General features: G+C 37.7%; 1 protein-coding gene across 1 annotated transcript in view; it reads left to right on the top strand.

Annotated features, from left to right (window-relative positions):
* Positions 1-23,837, top strand: part of ttc6 (tetratricopeptide repeat domain 6) — a 50,774-nt gene that overhangs the window by 1,170 nt on the left and 25,767 nt on the right. The window contains exons 2-20 of the mRNA XM_067366898.1: positions 4,911-5,093; positions 5,262-5,392; positions 8,053-8,232; positions 8,428-8,587; positions 9,904-10,008; positions 10,515-10,622; positions 11,094-11,183; positions 11,632-12,023; positions 12,270-12,735; positions 12,945-13,074; positions 14,664-14,839; positions 15,958-16,094; positions 17,195-17,364; positions 18,784-18,904; positions 19,150-19,300; positions 19,467-19,549; positions 20,982-21,035; positions 22,718-22,902; positions 22,992-23,504. Coding sequence (XP_067222999.1) covers positions 4,911-5,093; positions 5,262-5,392; positions 8,053-8,232; positions 8,428-8,587; positions 9,904-10,008; positions 10,515-10,622; positions 11,094-11,183; positions 11,632-12,023; positions 12,270-12,735; positions 12,945-13,074; positions 14,664-14,839; positions 15,958-16,094; positions 17,195-17,364; positions 18,784-18,904; positions 19,150-19,300; positions 19,467-19,549; positions 20,982-21,035; positions 22,718-22,902; positions 22,992-23,504 — 3,535 coding nt within the window. The remainder of the gene's footprint in view (positions 1-4,910; positions 5,094-5,261; positions 5,393-8,052; positions 8,233-8,427; positions 8,588-9,903; positions 10,009-10,514; positions 10,623-11,093; positions 11,184-11,631; positions 12,024-12,269; positions 12,736-12,944; positions 13,075-14,663; positions 14,840-15,957; positions 16,095-17,194; positions 17,365-18,783; positions 18,905-19,149; positions 19,301-19,466; positions 19,550-20,981; positions 21,036-22,717; positions 22,903-22,991; positions 23,505-23,837) is intronic.

The following is a 23,837-nucleotide window of genomic DNA, read 5'->3' on the forward strand; positions in this document are numbered from 1 at the left end:
ATTTTTTCAAACTCGTCCTAGATGGTTTGTCCGATTTTCACCAAAATTGGTTCAGATCATCTTCAGACCATGCTGGCAAAAAGTTCTCAAAAGATCTTTGATAAACCTTCTTGAGTAAAAAGTGAATGAATTTGACTGGCATGTCAAATTGGGTGCAAGTCCATATCTCCACAACGCTTTAGCGTATCGAGACGAGTCCTGGTACATGTCATCACAAGCATGACCTGAGGCAATTTGCAGTGTTTTGGCACAGTGTCACCAGGAGATATGAAAATGGCTATTTTTGCTTAGAATTTCTGAATGATTTGCACAAAAACCATTAAAATTGCTCTCTTTTGATTCAGTGCAGCATACAGAGTTTAACAATACCCAATTTTTCCATATCTTTGGGCGTCATCCATTTTGAATCTTGTTATAAAATGCTGTATTTTACGAATTAGAGTATCGCTATGAAACTCAGTATGTGTCATCAGTTTTTTTTTTTTAATTAATTTTGCCTATTTTTAATTTTGAAACTAGTCTTGATAGATTCCTTGAATAATACAGAGAACAACGATACCAATTGTGCCATATTCAGTAGAAATTTTGTCCGGGATTTTGCATTTAGTTGGAAAAAGCAACTTTTTCGAACTCCTCCTAGGCTGTTGGTATGAATTTTACCAAAACCGGCCATCATGAGACCATGTTGGCAAAAAGTTATTAAAAGCTTTTTAACTGACCAAACGGTTCTCAAATATGGCATGATTTTGAGGCTGTAATTCTGCAATGCTTTGGCATATTGACACTAAACTTTGCACAGTATGTATCATTGTCACCTTAAATCCAAAGTATACTTCATTCGTACATCAGGATCATGCCCTGAATGTACTCAAAGGGCCCTATCATACACCCGGTGCAATGTGACGCCAGGCATGACGCAAGTGTTTTTCCTACTTTCAGCCCGATGCAGTTATCATTTTCATGTCCTTCGCACATGTTGTTTAAACAGCAAATGCATTTGCGCCCATTTGTGTGCCCATGAGCCTGCTGTGCTGAAAACAAGGTGTCTTCAGGCGCATTGTTGGCACGTTGCTATTTTGAGCCAACTGAAACCTGGTCTAAAGTCAATGGCGCAATATTTTATTTATTTTTTTAAGGAGCACATTAGTAATATGCGGCTATGGCCGGGTGCACAACGCACGTACACTCTGCTTATTACACACACAAACATGCCACATATTAAAAATAAAAGGATTACAATGTAAATGATTATTATTGTGTGCATAAAGATAAAAATGCTTTGGTGGAATCCGACTTGTCCCGTAGATGGTCTGCTGGTGCTTTAACCTTGCACACGAGCAGATCCGTTTCCTCGCTAGAGAAGCATTCCGTTTTTCCACTTGCAAATTCCGCCATGTAAATAGCGAATCCGCCATGACGCGAATGAAACTGGCTTTAAAGGGAATGGGAGATGAGACTCTGATTGGTTTATTTCACGTTATGCTCAAAACACACCCATTACTCTTTAAGACAATAGTGAAAACCCTTTTAGACCATTTTAGCCTGATGTGCTGACCATTTTCCCTGTTGTTAAAGTGTCATGAAACCCCAAAACACTTTTTTTGAGATGTAAACAGATTTGTATAGGCTGCACATCATTGAAAACACTAAAGGTACTCATTAATGTTATTCATAAGTGAAAAATAGTTATTTTTGCAGAGCTATTTCTGTCTTTCCGGTTTGAAAAGCTGAGTCAGAGCAACGTCACAAAATCTGACGTCAACGTGTACTTTCGGCCCAAGTATGGGCATGGTCGAACATGCTGACGTAGACCGTTTCGAGCGATTCTCGACATATATTCATGACATAAAGCTCATTTAATCCAATCACTGCTCTGTAGTATGCATAAGATTATAATTGCGGTATTATGCATGAGGAAATATCACTTCTCTCGCCTCGTTCTCTTGTCATTCAGAGACATATCGTTGGTGTTTGTTTCCTCAGTGCTACAACACAATGTGTTTTCCTGCGACGTGACCAGAGCAGAGGTTTGTGTGCATGTGGATTGTTTTGCTGTAATCTACCAGCACAAATGGAAAATATGTTCGCGAGAGATCGCATTACAGCAGAGAATTCAAATGCCACAAAAGTGCGGCTCATTCACCTCTGCCTGCTCTAGCTGTGTTCAAACACGCGAGCCGTGTGTATGTTTCCCTCAGCACAGAATCACGTGTTGTTTGTATTTTGGTCGCGATGCAGTCAGAACTGGAGTTTGAATACGAACACATGAAAAATACGTTATGCTATACACACGGAGCGCGCATATGATCGGTTTCAGCGTGGAGCTTCGTGTTGTGTTTAACAATACTAGCCATGTGCCACATAGCTCATATCTGTGTTTAAAGTTTTTATTTCACCCATTCTCCTGCACCAAACATGAACCAGCACGGTGTATGCACACATATTTCATCAAGTCTTCTTCAAATGAATTATATGTGCAAACTGGACACTGATACAGTGGTGTAGCCTATCTGAATGCGACGACACGATTATTCTAATAGACAAAAGACTGCAGTGCTCGTAAACGTAATCAAAGTAGCCTATTATTAGCCCTATTAAATATTCTTTCGCATTTCTCCCTTGTGCTTGGGAGTTTGTTGTCATTTTCTCCGTGCTCATATATTCATTATTCTGTATAATGAGTGTGTTCTTTGTCTGTGCTTCATTGGTTGTTCTCTCCCCTCTTCTCCCCCTCTACACTCCCACTTTTCCAGAGCTTTACACGCCCATTTTAACTGACTTTTCTGAGCTTTGAGGTGTGAACGACCAGGGTAAAACAGGGGGTTTCATGACCCTTTAAACTAGCAAAAGTGGACAAGTCCTAAGTGTGTTTGTGCTGTGTGCTTTAAACCATGTGCTTAGATTGTTAAAGGGTTAGTTCACCCAAAAATGAAAATGGCTGATTTCAAAACACTGCGAATCATGATTCAGATCACGTGTCAAACCGCCAAACTGCTGAAATCACATGACTTTGGCACTCAGAACCGCTGATTTAACACACTGATTCATAACGCTCTGAAGCTTCATGAAGCAGTGTTTCGAAATAGGCCATCGCTGTATACTTATTTTGTTTTTTTTTGCCGCACCAAAAATATTCTCGTCGCTTTATAATATTAATATTGAACCACTGTACTCACATGAACTGATTTAAATATGTCTTTAGTACATTAATGGATCTTGAGATAGGAAATGTCATTGCTGGCTATGCAGGCCTCACTGAGCCATTGGATTTCAACAAAAATATCTTAATTTGCGTTCCGAAGATTAACGAAGGTCTTACGGGTGTGGAACAGCATGAGGGTGAGTAATAAATGACATTATTTTCATTTTTTGGGGACTAACCCTTTAAAATAGGGGCCAAAAAGTTTTGAGACACCTTGTGGTCAAAAATTATAATGAAATTTAAATAGCTTTTAATTAATTTTGCCTATTTTAATGAAAATAGTCTTGATAGATTCCTTGAGTCATACAGAGAACAACGATACCAATTGTGCCATACTCAGTAGAAAGTTTGTCCGGCATTTTGCATTTAGTTAAAAAAGCAACTTTTTCGAACTCCTCCTAGGCTGTTGGTCTGAATTTTACCAAAACCGGCCATGTTGGCAAAAAGTTATTAAAAGCTTTTTAACTGACCAAACGGTTCTCAAATATGGCATGATTTTGAGGCTGTAATTCTGCAGTGCTTTGGCATATTGACACCAAACTTTGTACAGTATGTATCATTGTCACCTTAAATCCAAAGTATACTTCATTCGTACATGCACAGTCGAACGCATAAGCATTCGACGCATAGAGTTTTGAGCAATCTCTTCATGAGTTACAACCCATGTAAACATCTTTGTATTCTCTCATGCTAGAGTTGTACAAATGAGGGTACTTTCTAACTTCTATGCACAATCTCTCATCTATGTAGGCGTCCAATTGTCGCTGTAGCTTGCATGCGTTCCAGTCTGTTCCGATTATGCAGTTTTTCTTTGACTACCTTATGAATCGACGCCCCGCAGGGCACGGCTGCCACCTTGTGGATAAACAAATGTGCATGTGTGACCTGTGCGAACAAAGTACAAACAGTTACAAAAATCCAGCGGTGCGGGTACAGTATGCGCGTATTCTTCTGATGATGAAATTCGCGTCACGTGAAGTATACTTTGGGCTTTACCCTGACCACACCACATCAATTTGGTGACAGCGCCACTTATTGGTCAAAAGTGATAAGCAATTAAATCATATTACTAGTGATCAGCCGTTTTGACTAAAATCAGCTAAAAATATTTTTTTATTTCTTTTTATTTTATGTTTTATTTAAATGTGTAATATAATGACATTGCCAAACAAATTAAATTCAGAAATAACTAAATTTCAGTTGTTGGTTCCCCTTTGAACTTTAACTATAAACATACCTTTTCACATCCACAAAGTGTAACAGTATTTTTTGCCTTCATTCTGAACAGCATATTTTGTATCTACATTTTTAAATGTGGCTTAAGTGTCCAAATACTTCTTGGGGACACTACATGCAATATGTCAATGTACAGAGATATACTATGCAAAATTACCCAAACTGCTTAAGGACAGTGTCAGCTTGCAAAGCATAAATCTTTCATATGAATCACTGTGATTAAAACATAACAAGTGTAACATAACAGTAAAAATTTTCTAAGGGTAGCTGTCAGCTTCAGAAACCCTGAGGGCAACAAAGGAGTAACACAATTGTTTGCTTTTCAAGGTGAGCTTGTGGCGACAATATTTTGTTAATCTCGTTGCAGTGGGGAAATTTTTTAGCATTTTCTGTTTGTACATCTTGATGGATACAGTGATAGGCTTGGAATGACAACGGTCTTAACTGAATGCTCATGTGTATTTTCCTTCAGGGGCCAACTCAAAGGGAAACCTCTGTACAACACGTCTGTGTGCCAAAAGAGAAATGTTCCTCAAGACCAATGTGCCATCCACCTGTGTCATCTGGTGTCTACAAGATGGCTGAGTCAGTTTTACAGAAGGATTCTGAGTTTGGCTCCAATGGTCGAGGCTCACTCAATGATCTGTTATCCCAGGTAAACTCACTACACACTACTAGATAAAAGTTTGCTTTCAAAGAACTTTTTGACAATTATGTATGAGCAAAAGTACTGATGTTTAATGTATTAGATTAAATACATTGATTTTCCTACAATCCTTTTAATAGAAACTAATTTGTATTTTTATATATATATATTTTTAAGGTGACCAAAGAAGATATAATAATGGCCCATGGACATAGCTTGACTCCGATTCAGAGAGCAGAAAGGACATCCCGTCAGACCAAAACCATTCAAGGCCTTTCACTACTTGCAACCTGGACACCTAAAAAAGAGTATAAAAGATCTAAAATATTTTGTGATATACAGTGGCCTAAAAAGTATTTGGACACTCGAGCCATACTTAAATTTTATGCATTTAAATGCATTAAATAACAAAATGTCAAAACAAAACAAAAAAAGCCCACGATTTTTAGTGTATTTATGAAGTCAGTTTCACATATTCGAACATATTCCACTAACATTTAACAAACACAAAGTGTCCAAGACTTCTTTGTTCCATATTGCATCTTTTCACACCTAACAAGTTTATTTTTTATGAAAGTGTGTTTATGCTGTCCCTTGCGAAAAAGATGTACACTTTAGTATACTTTTAAGAAGAGTACTTGTTGAGGAAATATTATACTCTACATTCAGTTCACATAAAGTACATTATATTAATGTTTTCTGACCCTTCATAGCATGTTATATGCCATTAAATGAAAATGTGTTATAGTTAAAATTTATATTAAATGCAATTAGTTGACCTAAATAATGCTGTTAATCAACACATTTAAAAAAGCATACTTCTTTAAAGAACGAAAAAAGATTATACACGTTAAAGTAAAATTTTTAATCTTTAATGCACTTTTAAAGTAAAACAAATGGAAAGTAAACTTTTTTACTACTTAATGTGTTAAGAATCAATCATGAAAGTGTACTCTCTTGAAGTACACTTAAGTGGAATTCTATTTCATTAACATTAATATATTTAAGTATACTTTTTAAAAAATATACAAGTGCGCATTCAATACAATTAAGCACACTTCTTTTTTTGATATTTTGACACTTGGTTTGCTCTGTTTTGCATCTAATGCAATGACATTTAGACATTTTTAAGTAAGGCGTCAATGTCCAAATACTTTTGAGGCTGCTGTATACTTCATTTTATGAATTATGCCACTAAGGTTCACTAATCTATGTGTTGATATATTGGCATGTTCCACTTGCTATCAGCATGTCAATCTTTCAACGCGTCACTAGCGGAAGGGCGCAGAGGGTGGCCTTGGACGCAAATGATCATCTAGTTTCACACTAACTGAGAAGAGCGTCCAAAGCTTGTCATCAGCTTCCCCTCAGCCCTATTTAGGGAGCAGTAACACAGCGAGTAATTGCCCGTCACTTACTCCACTCATCTGTGCTGCGGGTCTGTCTGGAGCCAGCGCACCCACGCATCCCTCCTCCCAACCTCTCCAGCACTCACCTGAGAGCTGATAACGCAAGATTTACTACCTGTGCGGCTGGACCTGCGCCACTCCCTCAGTCTTGAAAAAGGGCCTTTTAATTACTAGCTTTTTCCAGTCACGAGGGTCACTGAAAGGTTCCTGTTGGATGCGGTTGAGAGGGTTTATATGAGAGCCGCCTGCCTACGGGGCAGATGGATAGCGAGGCAGGTTGAAGGTTCCTCCTTACGGTTCAGGAATGTTTCTTTTCAGTGCAGGCAGGGCCAGTGACTTTGGTGTGACCTTCCAGGTCTTTCGATGAGGCTTAACCGTGCCAGAGTGGGGTGATAAATCTAGCTTGTCACAGGCCATAGTGAACGAAACGCACGCAATAAATTGGCGCTGTCAGTGGAGCCGTGGGGACGTGGGTGGCGGAGGGCCTCTCCTGCCTGTCTGCAGTTTGGGGAACATAAAGGGCCCACACACAAAGTCAGTTCTGAGGTCGTTTCTCCCGCTGTCTACAGTTCAAACAGTGGTGTGAAGTTATGGCATAGACGATCTGTGCAAATAGACTGACTCGTCATCTTTTTATGGAAGAACATAGGGCCCATATCACAGTTGGCACCCAAAATTGTTTACGATTAAGGTCCAAGAAATGTTCCCGAGACCCTAATATTAGATTGAATGACGTTTCAGTAATGAAAATGAATTTATTTATATTGGGTCATGGAACAAAATATCAGGCCTTTAAATACATATTGGAACCTTGAAACCATTAATTACACTGAGACTTGTGAGCAAGCATGCATCATTTGATATATACAATGGTGTCTAAAATTCTGAGACCACTAATGGAAATGCTTCTATTTTGCTTTTTTTTTAATTATTATTTTGATACAGAAACCATAAGATGCCTTGCAATATTAATGTCTGTCTTGTTTTCTTCTAATCACATGATCATGATTCTCATGATCTCAACACTCAAGTGTACATAACTCACTATTCTCTCATCAGCCACAAACCATGATATATGTTTGGGGTCTGTAAGATATTTTTCTGCTTTTGAAAAGTATCTAATGCTTTCCAATAAGTCTCTTATGCTTATTTGACCAAAAATACAGTAAAAATGGTAATGTTATGAATTTTTGTTTTACAATTGAAAGTCACTGTTTTCTATTTGAATATATATTAAAATGCAGTTTATTCCTGTGATGACAAAGCTGAATTTTCAGCATCATTGCTCCAGTCTTCAGTCACATGATCCTTCAGAAATCATTCTAATATGATGATTTGGTGCAGAAAAAAAACCTTTCTTATTATTACCATTATCAATGTTGAAAACACTGTTTCTTAATATTTAAATATAAATGTCTTTATTGTCACTTCAATTGAATGCATCCTTTTTGAAATTTTTTTTTTTTAAATACAGTAGTAAAGCATGGCCTCTTAGGGTTTCTGTATTTCGAAGAAAATCAAATAATTGTTTCCACTCTACTTGTTTGTTCTGTCTACAGTGCTGAAGGGTATAAAACCATCCACCATTTGTGTACCACTCCTGCCAGTCAAGTCGTGCCTGTTGAGCTCCAGCTTGCTTCTAGAATCTGTCACACTCAAAACCTGATCACTGCAACAGCACAGTTTAACCAGCAGAGGGCAGCACTTGGACATATATCTGTTCATCCCAACATACAGAGGTATAATCTGACTGGCTCTTGATGTTTCTTTTAGAGTGATTCTTATTAAAACTCATTGATTGTAAATTCAGGTCACCATTCATGACTCTTTCAAGCTCTCTACCTGTCTGAGTCACTCTAAAGATATATTTCCATTCCTAATATTATATTTTCAGATGTGATGACACATCATTAATGTTGTAATACTCATTGTAGGCTGGTGTGTGAAGGTGTTTCTGTTGATTCTACTGGGGTTTCAGCACAGACAGACTGTGTTTCCCACATTCCTAAACAGACGTCAGATACTCTGGAGGACTGGCAGAGAATAGCGGAGTATTACGTGGAGAGACCAAGGATTATGATGTGTGGACATGCTGTAAGAAAGATCTTTTGTTTTATGACTCACTGTCGGTGACGATCAATAAAGTGACTAATGCGTGACACTGACATCTAGATCTGGTTTTTAAGGAAGTGCATGCAAAACAGATGCTTTATGATTTATGATTTATGAAAGATATTTATTGTATTTATCACATTATTAAATATATAATAAATGTTTAGTTAACCTTCCTTGGATAGTTTTTATATAAAACTATAAAACGGTTTTAAACAGTTGTTTATGTTCTTTCAAACTTATTAGAACATTATTAAAGAGTTAGTTCACCCAAAATTGAAAATTCTGTCATTTATTACTTACCCTCATGCCGTTCCACACGCGTAAGACCTTCATTAATCTTCGGAACACAAATTAAGAAATTTTAGTTGAAATCCAATGGCTTCGTGAGGCCTTCGTAGGGAGCAATGACATTTCCTCTCTCAAGATCCATAAAGGTACTAAAACCATATTTAAATCGGTTCATGTGAGTACAGTGGTTCAATATTTATATTATAAAGTGACGAGAATATTTTTGGAGCACCAAAAAAACTAAATAATGACTTATTTAGTGATGGCCGCTTTCAAAACACTGCTTCAGGAAGATTCGGAGCATAAATGAATCAGTGTATCGAATCATGATTCAGATCGCATGTCAACGGTGATCATGTGACTTTGGCGCTCCGAACAGCAGATTCGATACACTGATTCATAACGCTCCGATGCTCCCTGAAGCAGTGTTTTGAAATCGGCCATCACTAATTAAGTCGTTATTTTGTTTTTTTGGTGCTCCAAAAATATTCTCGTCACTTTATAATATTAATATTGAACCACTGTACTTATATGAACTGATTTAAATATGTTTTTTAGCACCTTTATGGATCTTGAGAGAGGAAGTGTCATTGCTCCCTATGGAGGCGTCACGGAGCCATCGGATTTCAACTAAAATATCTTAATTTGTGTTCCGAAGATTAACGAAGGTCTTACGGGTGTGGAACGGCATGACGGTAAGTAATAAATGACAGAATTTTCATTTTTGGGTGAACTAACACTTTAAAATCAAATTATACCCAATTTGTCCCAGGGTACTGGAAATATTCTGTCACTAGATGGCATTAGACACACATTATTTTTAGAATTAACAGATGAATTAAAGGTTTTTGTATTTTTTATTGTTCAAGCTCTAATTTGTCCTGGGTTATTAAATGTAGACTGTTGTATAAATTTCACATTAGTCCCTTTGATTTATTTGATTTCAGTCCCTTGAATTATTTGATTTTAAACAGCCCCTTCCAACATCCAATTATTTTTTCTCATAGGCAACACTGTGTCCCAGTGAGCTCAGAATGTTCTGGAACCCAGCACCTCCTAAATTCATCTGTGCCCCCTGTGTTATGAAAGACACACTTTTCCCCAAATACCAGGTACAGCAGCACCATTACCAGATGTATGTGCAGTGCGCTTGGACTTTTAACAGCACCTTTTTTCTGAGAAATCACTGCATTCCTCCCCCCATCGGCTTCCTGCATTTACACTGTAGGCTTCTGTATTCAGAGAAGAGCCCAGAGCAGCTCTGTCTGTAAACTAACAACGATACATGCTTTCTCTGTTATCTTAGATTTGTATACAGTTCTTGTAAGCGTATATAATATTAGAGAAATGGGCTAAAGCGCTTGAGCCTTGTCAAGAGTTTAAGTAAAATTATGAGCACGACTTGCATAGTAATGCCTGTAATTCACATAAATTAGCTATTAATGCTATCTCAAAGATATTTCCTTTGAGCTTGCTCATGCTGGGAATATTAAATTCCTTATGTTACCTTCTGATCTGGAAAAATACTAGCATAAAAGTGAGTTACAATGTGATACAATTTTATGCTATTAAGTCAGTGCTGTAGCCCCCATTTTCTTATTACATTTTGTGTCCTCAGATAACTCAGCCAGACCTGTGCAAAGAGAATCTGTTGAATCTGATGGACGAGCATAATGTGGTCGAATCAGTTAGCCATGTGATGAATGCAGAAAAGGTTACTTCTAAGGTCTGTTCATGTAATTAATCTTAAATTACTTAGTCTAAGGTATGTCCTATTCCTGTATTTTGCAATACTTATATCTGTGATAAAACAACATATCCATGAAACTCTTTATGAACATGTTATTCAGAAAAATACATACAGTATCTATTTTATTATAGTGTTTCTGTGTATTATTATAATGCATGCATAATATATAGCAAATGCATACATAATTTTATATACATAATGCATACATAAGAATTAGAAAAATATTTAGTTTTTAATGCAGTATAGAAGGTCACACTGCATAACACTGCTGTCTGCTTGAAATGTCAATGCTTCATATTTATCTTCTTACATACTAAAAAGGAAGAAAACAAGATGAGAAAGAAATTGTTACTTTGCATTCATGTCACTTACTCCAGTGAGTTCTCAAGAGAGTTTTATGAATAAAATTGTGTTAGACATTGTCTAAAAATTTGGCCTTGTCCCCAGGAAAATGTCTCGCCTATTAAGTGTAAGTCTGTGGCAGACTTCAGATCAACAGCCTCACCAACTCCCTCTGGGTTCATCTCAACAGAACAGGTTAAAAACCTTTTCCAGTTTTGTTGTGGGAGAGTTAATATGAATTCCTAGTACTTTTTATTGGTTAGCCTTTTCTATTTTAATGTAAAGCTAGAGTCTCAGTAATATAACAACAGTTCTCTTTCCTGTTCCTTTGGATATGGCATTTAGACATTTTGATATTCTTTCAAGACACTGTTTGAGAATAATCAAAATTTTAATGACCAATGCCTTAGTTTTCACCTTTTCAAATCATTCCTACACTTCTGCTTTTTTGGACTAATGCAAATTTCAGTTTCTACTTCTAACAGAACCTTTTAAAATTTTTGTTCTGTGTGTATATTATTTAAAGTACCTAAAACAGTTCAGTCTTTTAACTGTAATAATTGCATACAGGCAGCTCTGCTGCATTGTAACAGAAACCATTGCAACCAAAATTTCACCTCTTGTAATATCTTGTCTCCCCTAGGGGTTTCAGACCAGACGGCCACATTCTGCCCCGCACTTAACCCTAGATCTTGAGCCCTGTCTTCAGCTTCTGTCTGACTTCACCAGCCTTTCCCAGGAGCTGGAGCATGTGTGGTGGCAGTGGCCGCAGAACACAATCTGTGCAGCTCTGGCCGGAGAATTCCCATCCAATGCCAAACAGGCAAAGCCCCAGGAGGTTCACACAGAGCCCAACTCATCAGAGCAGCCCCACCAGATCCCAAAAGTTCACAGGAGGAACCCACACAAAGGCAAAAATAGGGCAAGCGTGTCCTGTTCCAAACGTAGGGTCATGAAGAGAGGAAAGACACACAGCTCTGTCAAGACAGCCTATGTTTGGAAAAAACTGAGAGAGCCACCACAGATACTAACAAGGTTTTGTTATTTTTGTTATTAAAGCATATTTTTAAATTAATAGAATTCTGAAACAAGACCAAAACATGAAATTGCATTTAAACCAATGATAAAATAGTCTTTCACAGCATTTTGTGATGCAATGCATCTTGTATCTCATAAATATTCTAGAAGGAACAGTTTTGTACATCATCTTTCTTGACCTTTTTAAGTCTGTTGTGTTGTTTGCATTAATAATGTGTTTATCTTTCTTTTATTTTCTAAAAGGAGTGAGTCTCTGTGTCAGTTACCATGTGAGTACAAAACTTCTAAAGGGCAAGTTTCACCCTTCCTCTGCCTCAGTCTGCCTATGCTCCTAGATTTTGAGAGCTTTGCCACAGATCGTGGTGGAATACCTGACATCACATCACCCAGAGAGTGGGTTAGAGACATATGGGGTACCTGGTTCGACGAGGTCTTTCCTCCTCTGGAAAATGTCCAGAGTACAGGCTCTCTCCCTGCTGGTCTGGAGGAGAACCGGCTTCCACAAGACAACTTCCAGGATCTGGACAAAGTGGATGTGTCTGAGGTTTTGAATGAAGGTCTCACTATAGCTAATGTGAAGCTTGAAGTGGCCAAGCTGACCCAAACTTTGACTGAACTTGGAAACCACTGTGCCTTTGACCTGTGTCGACGTGGAGCACTTTACGTCAAACTTGGTTATCTCAACCAGGCCCTTGAAGATCTCAATGCTGTAAGACTTTTTTTTTTTTTTGCTTTTTATTAGCAATACATGCTAAGGTAAACATCACTAATACTGTTGCTTATAAGATATTATTCAGTGTTTGTTCATTATGGTTCATTTCAGAAATCATTATCCAAAACATTCTACAAATGCAACCTGATTTTCTGCTTAGTTTATTGTGTACTAATGATTGATCTGTTGTTTTTCTGTTTTTAAAGGCCATCTCCCTGGAGCCCCATTTACTGGATGCCTACTGGCACAGACACAGCATCTACCTGCAGAGAAACGACCCCAATAGAGCTCTGGATGATCTAAACGTCATCGTTAAGAACAACAAGAATCATGCAGGTGTGTGCATGAGTCCACTTTCATTACCAGACAGCAGGAGAGACAAGATACTGATGCAATACTCATGAATTCTGTCTGACCTCTGTATTGGGCAAAACAGAACCTGTACGCCTGAAGGGCACGTATCAAAACAAGATTGTCCTTGCTTTTTTGAAATAAAAGTATTTGATGTACTAATATAGACATAATCCATCATACTAAGCTTCACCCTCTGTTCGCACAGACCCTTTATTGAAAGTAAGTTGCAAAGGTCCTTTAGAACAGGGTTATTATTGTTATAAACTAAAACTTTTAAACTATTAAAAATATTTTTAACTGAAATAAAGCTGAAATAAAATATAAATATTAGATGAAAAATTTCAATTAAAAGAAGATTAGAAATGCTGGCTTGGCAACTGAAATAACTTTAAATAACACTAAAATAAATAAAAACTAAAACTGAAATGAAAATAAATGAAATCTAAATAGTAATATTAAAAAAAGACAAACTCAAAAAATGACAGAAAATGTAACTACAATTAAAACAGAAATCATAAAAATAAAAACTAATTCAAAATATTAATATAATAATGGCAATAATATTAATTATAATAATATAAATAATACTAAAATACAGATTCTGTATGATATGATATCCATGAGCACATTAACATATGACTGTCCAAGTTATAATATGGCTACATTCAGAGTCAGATTTTGGAATTCACAACCGCATTTACTTGCAGGTGAGTCTTGAAAAGCTCTGTTAACAAAGCAACTTACAGTAGCGTCTCAAATACTGTCTGTGTGAACGTGCAATGGGATTCAAATCTGTATTCTCTTACCAGTAACCATAACGACAGTGACCAAAGATCAGAGATGGCGATGTCCATGAAACTGAAAAGTTTTAGCACATTTGACAAATCCATTGAGCCACCAGTTTATCCATCAAATCTTCATTAAACAACAGCGGTTTTTATATCAGCATAGAACAAAGAACTGATGGGACCAGCTCTTTTGGAGAACAATGACTAGACCTAAAACTGTCAGGTTACACACAGCTTATATCTCCATTACTGTAAGTTACCGAAACCACACATGAAAACCCACAAAACACAGTAAGACATGTGTTTGTGTAACAAAGAGTGTCTTTCTTTCACTGTATGAGGTGACAGACAACTAGTTGTCCAGTCTGATTCCATTCACACAGCATGGGTTCACCGATAATGTGGTTGTAAGACCTGATAATTTACTGTGTAATAATATTAATGTGATAATAGGTGTGAGTTAGATTATAGAATGCAGTTGTCACTTCCATAAATAACTGAACTGTGTGTGAACGTAACCATATTAAGGACTCAAATACAGGACTGACAGTCGTATTCTGCTGCTGTGTGAACATGGCCTATAAATGAGCATTATAATAGAAATGCTTGTTCAGTATTTGGCAGCCTGGCCCTACAGCAAAAGCCTACAATTCTGTTTAATAGTAAAGGTCAGAAAGGGGATGTAAAATGGCCATGTAGAAGTAAATAATTATATTTGTGGTGCACAAAACTTTCTTCAGAACAAAGTGTAGAAGTTAATGACTGATGCCAATTGTGTTCCAGACGCCTTCATGTCTAGAGCAGAAATCTACAAACAAAGAGGGGAAATCGCACTGGCTGCATTCAGCTACACCCAAGCTATCAAAGTCAAGCCAGATGATGCAGAGATCTACTTTAAAAGGGCAAAGATGTATGAGAAGATGGGTGAGATACTGCTGGCCATGGAGGACTACACCAAAGTGAGCCCTATGAAACAATACAAATATATTTTAATTTACTGAAAGAAAAATCAACACCTGCAAGGTGATGATAATAGACCAATCACAATTAAGTATGCAAATATTACTGACATTATTTACTTCCAGGAATATTAATCAAAGGGATCATCTAATGAGGAATTACATTTTCCTTGATCTTCAGAGATAAGAGTTTATTTATGAAAATATACTGTAACTTTCAGAAGTCAAAACTTCTCTAAACTCTCCCAAGACCATGTATTAAAAAACAACAATGAATCTGAGTTTCAGTTTATTTTTTAATGTTTTATTAATAAATTTTTTATTTGTTATGCTTTTTATTTTCTGACATATAAAGCACATACAGTATTTAAAAGGTACTGTACAAATTAAATATATCAAGTAATAACTATTATTATTATCATTACTATTATTAACATGTATTATCATATCATTCTCAAGCATCAGAAGAAATACAGCTAAGAGTTAATTTTGACAGTTGTTCCTGGCTGTGTGTAGCACCTGCATATCCTTTTTGCAGTCGGATTTTGCCAGTTTATGCAGCACAAATTTCAGCATGAATTGTTTTGTAAACCTGACAAAAAGTGCTACATGCTTCACAAAAAAAGCTGTTTTTGAAGGATGGGTGAGTTAATAATCATTCTGTGCGAGAGAACTGCAAAGTTCAGCTTCTCATTTCACATGTGAAGGGGGTGTTTCTTAAAAGCACAGCAGCAAAAATAAGCTGCTTAGTGGTTCATTTAATTCTAGGGTTCAGAGAGAAGGTGGGAAATGGTTTTGAAAAAACTAAACTGACTTCTCTTTGGCTAAAAAAAGCATTTGAATGGACTCTGCACATTATTTGTGTTTCAGGCGCTGTAAGAAAGCTTTCTTAATTATTGTATGCACATTTTGCGGGCTATAATTAGTCAGTTTTACAGTCAGCATATATATATATATATATATATATATATATATATATATATAAAGAGATTTGTTTAAATTCACAAATGAGTGCTGACAATGTGGATTATAGAAAATAGCTGCATAATTATTGCCTCAATGATTGCAGTATACATGGCACATGTAAGATTTCAAAATAAATCCTTTTTGACCACCAGACCTTCACCATCGACTCAACAAGGACAGATGCAATGATGGCTCATGGAATACAGCATTTCAACAGCTCCAAATGGATGGTGGCCCTGGAAGACTTCACCTTACTACTAAAGCAAGAACCTGGGAATGCTATAGCAAGGTCAGTAAAATTATGAGGATTATATACCCCATTCAGTATGCTCAAAGTGTAAGTTCACCGATTTTCACAAGTCTCATTTCGAAGGTTGCCTCCAAGGTTGCATACACTGCAGCTCCTCAAGCATTACCCAAAATAAATCAAATACATTTTCTTTTTAAATTACTTTCCAAATTTATAAATAATTCTTTCATTTAACTATTGTGAGAGCGCAATGACGCTGCCGTGAACTTGTTGGCATAGCAACGTGATACTTCCTGTTTCCTTTCCTGCCCGTGTACCCTACGAAGGACGTCTCTTTTAATTCTGGTTAAGGACACTCTGTATACCACATCCTTCACTGGATGCGTCCTCTGGAGGATGCAGCCTTCAATATTAAATGAAATGAGACACTGCTAAAGTATAAGTTTGGCACTGCAATGCAGACCAAGGTTTCATAACCCTGGATAAAAAGCGGTACTATCCTCGCTTCTGAATTACAAGTGTGAAACGTTCCTTCACCTTGGGTTTAAAGCAGTTTTTTAGAATGACGATAACGCAGGGTTAAGCACAGTGTGAAAAGCCCTAAAGGTTTTTCAGATTGTACGTTGTGGTATTCTCTTCATATTTATGATTCTTTGCAGCCTTTATCCACTGCCTACAATGCACTGAAAACCAAAAGTAACTAAACGTTAACTCTTTGAATTCTTGCACTTGGGAACAAGACAGGTCAACACCATTGTGACTAAAAGTTTGCTAAGAAGTATTTTGTATTCAAGTAAGGTGGTATTTGACTCTGGTCAAGCCTAGGAGCAGACTGGGAGTGGCCTTAGATGGCAACATGCCCAGTGCATTATGAGTGTTGAAGTTTTCCTACCTATTTTGAAAACAGAAAGACAACAGCCCTTTTTCTCTCTTTTCTCTAGTCAGGTAGCACCGATTTCATTTTTTTAAAATCTTTTTTTTTTTTGGCCTTTCTACCACATAGGCAGCCAAGTTAAATTAAAAACCCATTTTGCCAGTGGTTAATTACCCCTTTAATGTTTGTTTTCCACTAAATATAATTAGCTACATTACATCTATGTTGATTTGTAAATCCAATTATATTTTTTCACTCAATGCAGAACATACAGAGGAAGGATCTATTCCAAGCTGGGTCAGTTTGAGAAGTCTATTGAGGACTTTTCTCTGGCTGTGCACTGGGATCCCAGTGATTGGTTGGCGTTTTACCACAGAGGCTGTCTGCTGAGGGAGATAATGCCTGAGATGGCCTTAAAGGATCTCAGCACATCTGGTAATGCACATGCTTGATATAACACATGAAAATTTTAGTTCTTTCACAGTTTCTCTATATAAAGATACCTTGCCAACATTTTGAGAGCCTTGATGAAAACTGACATCCATAGGCATTTTTAAGTAAACTGCTGAGGTCTGACACTTTATGTTGAGAACACAGTAGGAAAGGCAATATTACAAATAGTGATGTTACACATGAGTGTTTTTCTTTATTTTTTGTTTTTTTTTAGGAAGCCCATAGGAAAGAAAAAGTCAGAAACAAGATATCTCAGTTGTTTCTTCTAAACAGCAATGAAAATGTGTCTGCTTCTCAGTATCTTCTCAGTAATTTCATGTAACTTCTAGAACTGCAAAACAAAATGTGCTCAGATTTGGCGTGATATGAAGTTTGCATTCAAAAGTCAGAGATTTTAATACGAACTTAAACATTTCACACCCCAATTTTCTGAACTACGCCATTCAGATCAATTTTATATTGCTGAACTCTATACTGTATGTCAACAGGTTTTTTTAGCTTAGATTTCATAAATACCGTTCTGCACACAATTAAACATGATCAGTGTGGCCATCTCATCACAGACAGCTGCATCTGTTGAATCAGGTAAAATGAGGATGTTAATATCACTACTCAGCCAGGAGAACAAATAAGAGCCATCCAGTCTTATCTTGTATGATTTTGGCAACTGTAATCTGCTGCTTTGATCTCTGAAGCTTACATAAATATTTTCTCACTATTGTCTCCTACAAACTGAACAGCTTCATCAGTAAAGACTTTCACACTGCCCACCTAAGCACCATGGTGCAGTGTAACAGGAGCGTAGGCATGACTAGATTTTCGGCACCAAGCCTACTTTTGCGACACATAGCATGCAGAAAATACTTTGCAGAAAATTCACTTTAAGGCAATTTATCAACATATTCTTTTGCAGTATATGAAGCAATATAAAATATTGAAGCAAACCAGTCATACATTGTCATGATGCAAGTTCCACATTACTGACAAACTTTGGATTTCACTTTGGATTCCATTCCATGTGGATTAATGACCATTTTAAAGGAAATGCAAATTTAATGTAATGTTCATTAAGCTTGTAATAAATCTCAATGTAAAACTCAAAAACTATTTTATATTTTATTGCAGTTATTAAAAGAAATACTCAAAGGAGCAATCCATAAAACACTTTTTTTTGTGTACAGAGCCATGCAGCACTCAATTCAGCACTTTGAAATACTGTATTACAATAACTACACTGCAATTTATTGGCAGACACTTTGAAAGATAATGAATGCGGTACATTTGAGATCCTCAGAGACCATATGGCTCCATATATATGCCAGAACTTTATGCTGAGAAGTCAGAAAAAAGCCAGATCATCTCATTAGCCATGTTTTATCTATATATGTATGTGTGTCATAGTTCTGATCAATGACAACGCAGAAAACCTGAGTGCGTTCCTGCACCGTGGTCTGGTCTACACGGCACTCCGGGACTGGCGGCAGGCTATGGCTGACTTTGAAGTTGTGATTAAACTTGACAGGTGATGTCCCAGCCTCCTCCACTCTGTGACGAAAAGACCTTCATTTTCTTTTGTTGAACGAGTGCACCAAAGGCAGGCCATAGTTAAGGATAAGTTTATTGAAGCTTGAAACTCGCTTTTCAAAAGATTTTTTCTTTGTAAAATGTGACAGTCTCTGAGCAGCCATGAGTTAAGCTAAAATCAATGAAATTGTATCTGAGTCATCATCTCTCCTCTCTGTGTGCACCTCTCTAATGTCACAGCAGAACTGCGGCTGTTGCCCATGTCAGTTTGGGACTGATCTGCATGCTGAAGATGAACCGAAATTATGAGGCCATCAAAAGATTCAGTAATGCATTGAAAGCAGACCCCACCCATGTAAAAGCCTATGTATGCCGGGCCAGAGCCTATTACAATGTAAGGGGATGTTGAATGATTTGAAGTGCCACATAAAAAAGATGAATAAATGTTTTATCAGTGTATTCATTTTAAAATAAAAAAAAGCATCACTGTTACTATTGTGAATAGTTGTGGTTATAGCCCTAGTAATTTTGTAAACTAGTGAACTTGTATTTTTCCACAGGTGAATAATCTGAGTAGAGCGGTGAAGGATTTGACTCAAGCCATACATATGAAGCCAGATGCTTATGATCTGCACATCATGAGGTTATTTGGGTTATTTGGACAACTGTTTGGAAAACTTTGCATGACCTTGAATATTTTATTTACTCTTAGTTCTTGAGTTTGCTGCTTGGTTCTTAGATTAAAAACCTAATATGCTTCCTCTCTAGGTCTTAATTAATCTAATGCAAGGATGTGAAGGATAGAAATACAATTTGTTCAATAGGCTGTAATGTTAATTGATAATGTCTTTAAAAAAAAAAAAAAATACAAAAATAAAAAGGAAACCATGGGCTGTGGAAATTAGACATGAAAACCTTCTGTCCCTCAAAACCTTGTTTCCTTTTTGTTTTTGTTTAAAAATCTAACATTGACTTGGTCCATGGCAACAGGCCCTAACACTTTATTTTACAGTGTCTTTGTTACACATGTTACATGGACTTGCAGTAAAAAGAATAAATCATACATATTTAAAAGCAACTAACACTAAACCAAACCCTATTCCTGACCCTAACCCTATAGTAAGTAAGTTGTTAATTAATATTTGTCATAATGCTTAATTGGGTGAGACTTTAGACATTCTATTATATATAAGTAACTTTGTGACTACATGCCAATTTAAGCCGGGTGAACACTGTCCGATTTTGGCCACAATTTAGTCATCTGAGACAAATTTTGAGAATCCTAAAAGATTCCTGTAATCCTAGGTTAAAATTTGTAGTCTTTGATCGCTAGTTTGACATGTTCACCGACAGCCGATTAATGACCTTTGCGATCAAATTCTGGCAGTTTCAGAAGATTTGGCACACAGTCCTGCAGTGTGACTTTTCCTACGACAAACATCAAATTGTATTCCTTTTTCAAGACAAGCTGTGATCAAAATTAATGCTAGAGATGTCTTTGTTAGCCACCATTTCAGTCCCGTGTGTAATGCAGCTCAGAGTCACCGAACATGTTTGGGTTGATGATGTAAAACTCCGGACGAGTTTTCATGTGCGCGTCCGTTTTTTAACGCATCTTGACTGTCGTACTGTCTGACATAAATGACAGCTGAGATCCCACAGTGTGACATGAGGATCATATATGAGGATCGTACAGTCTGACAAGCAACAATCGTAAAGGACTGTTATAAATCACACAGTGTGCACCCAGCTTTACTCTCAGTATTAGTTATAGAGTATTAGTAGACTGTCTGCTTAGTATCTGTCTGCTTAATATCTACTTTATTGTGATGGTCCCCAACTTATTCTGGCAACCTGAACCCTAACACCTAACCCTAACCTAACAGTCTACTACAGTCTACAAATACTCTAATAAGAGTTGACATGTAGTTGCAAAGTTACTTTTAATCAGTAGAATTTCTAAAGTGGACCATCGAAATAAAGTGTACCCCTTAATTGTATAATTACACTGTAATAAAGTGTAGCCAATATCTGATATAGAGAAAAGATGTTTACTCTTTTCTGTCCTTTTTTAGAGGAAAGTACTTGTATGAAATGAATCAATTTGACCTGGCTACCCTCTGCATAAGGTATGCAGCGGAAATGAAAACAGGTAATGATGATCTTATGTTAATTTCACTCTAAAGCAAATTGCAAGCATACTTTAAGTTCCTGAAATATCTCAGCTCTTATCTCTGCCCATCATTTAATGAGCATCATTAAATCATGTTAGGCCACCTGGCTCAACTGAGGGTGAAGTAAACCTTGCAGGGAAATGTGGTTTATGTTGCCATAACAACAACTAGACCAAGCTGTAAACCTCTCCTCCTTTCCTTCACAGCTCTGGGTTTATCACCGGTCCAGCAAGCTGCCATCCAATCGTTCCTGGGGAATGATGCCAATGCCATTGTCTGTCTCGAGGAAGCGGTCGATACATGCCCTTCTCTTCCACACCTCATTCTTCTAGGGAGGATGCTGATGAGGGAACACAGGTTCACAGTGAGTCAGAGACCTGTGCAGGGTGTATCTCAGTCATGGCAGAACTAAGCCAGCAAAATATCAAACAAACTTCTCCAAAGACACCAACACTCAAGTGATTATTAATAATACTATTTTCAGCAGTTTTAGAAGTACACTAAAGGCTCCGGTATACTTCAAACAAAGTTCTTTTTGTTCTTCTTTTAGGGGTAAAACGAAGTTCGAAATGTGTGACCAGCTATGTACTATAAACGAACATCTGACGCCGCCCACACTGCTGAGATTGACGGTTAGATGAATATGTAAATATGTGCCATGCGCTTCCTTCTCAGTAACAAAATAAACACAACAAAAATGAGAAAACAGCATGCATTTTTTTATAGAAAGCATCAGAAAAGCGTCTGATCATAACAACATGGGCATGTTAGCACGAGCTCTGCAAATTAGCACTCCAGACACGTCACGTCTTCATATAGCACTTTATTCAATAGATTGATTAAAATCAAGCAGCTTTACAGTATCAAACATGAAAAACAGTGTTAGTGCCTCTTTTTTTTTTTTTTTTACAAGAACTTAATTTTGTACTATAGAGCAGCTGTCCAGTGTGTTCATGTTTTCACCTGCAGAGATCTTACCTCGACAAACTCAAACACACGAAATGAGTTAAAGACACGTCCCACACGAGTGAAGGCGGAGCCTCAGCACACTCCTCCTATTACGTTATCGTCACTGACCAATGGTAGTACAAAGGTGTTTTGCAGCTGGAGTGAACTTTTCCTGAAAGTTCGCTTTGGCAAGCCGTTTCGAACTTCCAAAAAGAACACAAAACGAACTTCGTTTTGTCCTGATTTTGTTCGAAATGACGTCACATCAGTTCGTTCTTCGATTTCGTTTGAAGTATACCGGGGCCTTAAAGTGATAAACTAGAGGCTGTGCATTATAGTTATATACAATACCATTCAAACTTTTGGAGTCAGTTCAAATTGTTTATGTTTTTGAAAGAAATCTCTTATGCTCACCAAGGCTGCATATATTTGATGAGAACAGTAATTTTGTGAAATATCATTGCAATTTAAAATATATGATTTATTCCTGTGATGGGAAACTGAATTCAGCATCATTACTCCAGACTTCAGTGTCACATGATCCTTCAGAAATCATTTTAATATGCTGGATTGCTGTCTCATGTGTTTGGGTTATACCTATGCTGAGTCAGCTTTCGTGGATGGTGCATGTTCTCATTGCGAGAACATGACCATGGGGATGTTGTGGTCACACTTTCTTTCTTATATAGGGAGAAAGTCACCTCAGTTGCTCCTTGTCCTGATCCTTCTGTCACTGTGGCAGCAAGCACTGAAGGTGATCTGGGGATGACAATGGAAGCATTCCCCCAGGGTGAATCCCCACAATCCTCCCATTCCTTGGCACGTTTCTTCCGCCTGGCCAAGTTTCCAGATGAGTTTGATGGCTCACGTGAGGGTGAGCTTAATTTCTCATTCGGGATCGAGAGGATGATGAGTTCTCAATCGCAGCATTGGAGGGTGGTCTTATGCCCTCTGATTCTGAAGACTCAGCTGGGCCCCCGCCATCTGGTATGGTTGCCCAGTTTGAGGCTGATTCTGAGTTGGCAGCCATGCTTGCCCAGTACGCCACGGACATTGGACTTGAGTGGATCCCTTCACCGTGCCTTGAATGCTTGCGGTTGAGTGATTGGTTCCTGGGCTTGGAGTGCAGTTCACAGCCTTCCTGGAAGTGCATAAGTAGCTCACAGAGGCGTGGAAGGCACTACATGGTGATGGTGGCGTATATAAACCACCAACAACCAAAATTTGCTCCCTTGTGCAAATATGCATTTCTCTCAGTGAGCCTGATTACACAGTTACTGTGCATGGTCAGGAAGGATGGAGAACAAGTCTTTCTTGTTGCACTGTACTGGCCTCTCAGAGCGCACTCTCCTCTTAAAAGCCATTACCTGGTGGATTCCCCTGAGATAGGACCTTCTTTCTCAGGGGCAGGGCAGAATTTGGCACCCGCGCCTGGTCCTTTTGGGACCATAGCGGCACATCACAATGCATTGGATGGTAAGTCGCTGGGAAAGCACAAGCTGATTATCAGTTTCCTCAGAGGCGCAGGGAGAGAAAAATCCTTAAGGTTATGCTTTATTCCCTCTTGGGATCTCTCTGTAGTTTTGCTGGGCCTACACGGAGCCCCTAGAGTCAGTTGAGTTTAGTGCCCTCTCTTTGAAGACAGTCTTACTGACTGCACCCACTTCCATCGAGAAGGGTTAGGAATCTGCAGGCATTCTCTGTTAGTGAAACGTACCTTGAGTTCTGTCCAGCATACTCTCACGTAATCCCAGACTGGGCTACAGTATGTGCCCAAAGTTCCCACTACTCCATTTAGGGATCAATTGG

Source organism: Chanodichthys erythropterus, chromosome 18 (genome assembly GCF_024489055.1).
Source record: "Chanodichthys erythropterus isolate Z2021 chromosome 18, ASM2448905v1, whole genome shotgun sequence".
Classification (NCBI taxonomy): Eukaryota; Metazoa; Chordata; class Actinopteri; order Cypriniformes; family Xenocyprididae; genus Chanodichthys; species Chanodichthys erythropterus.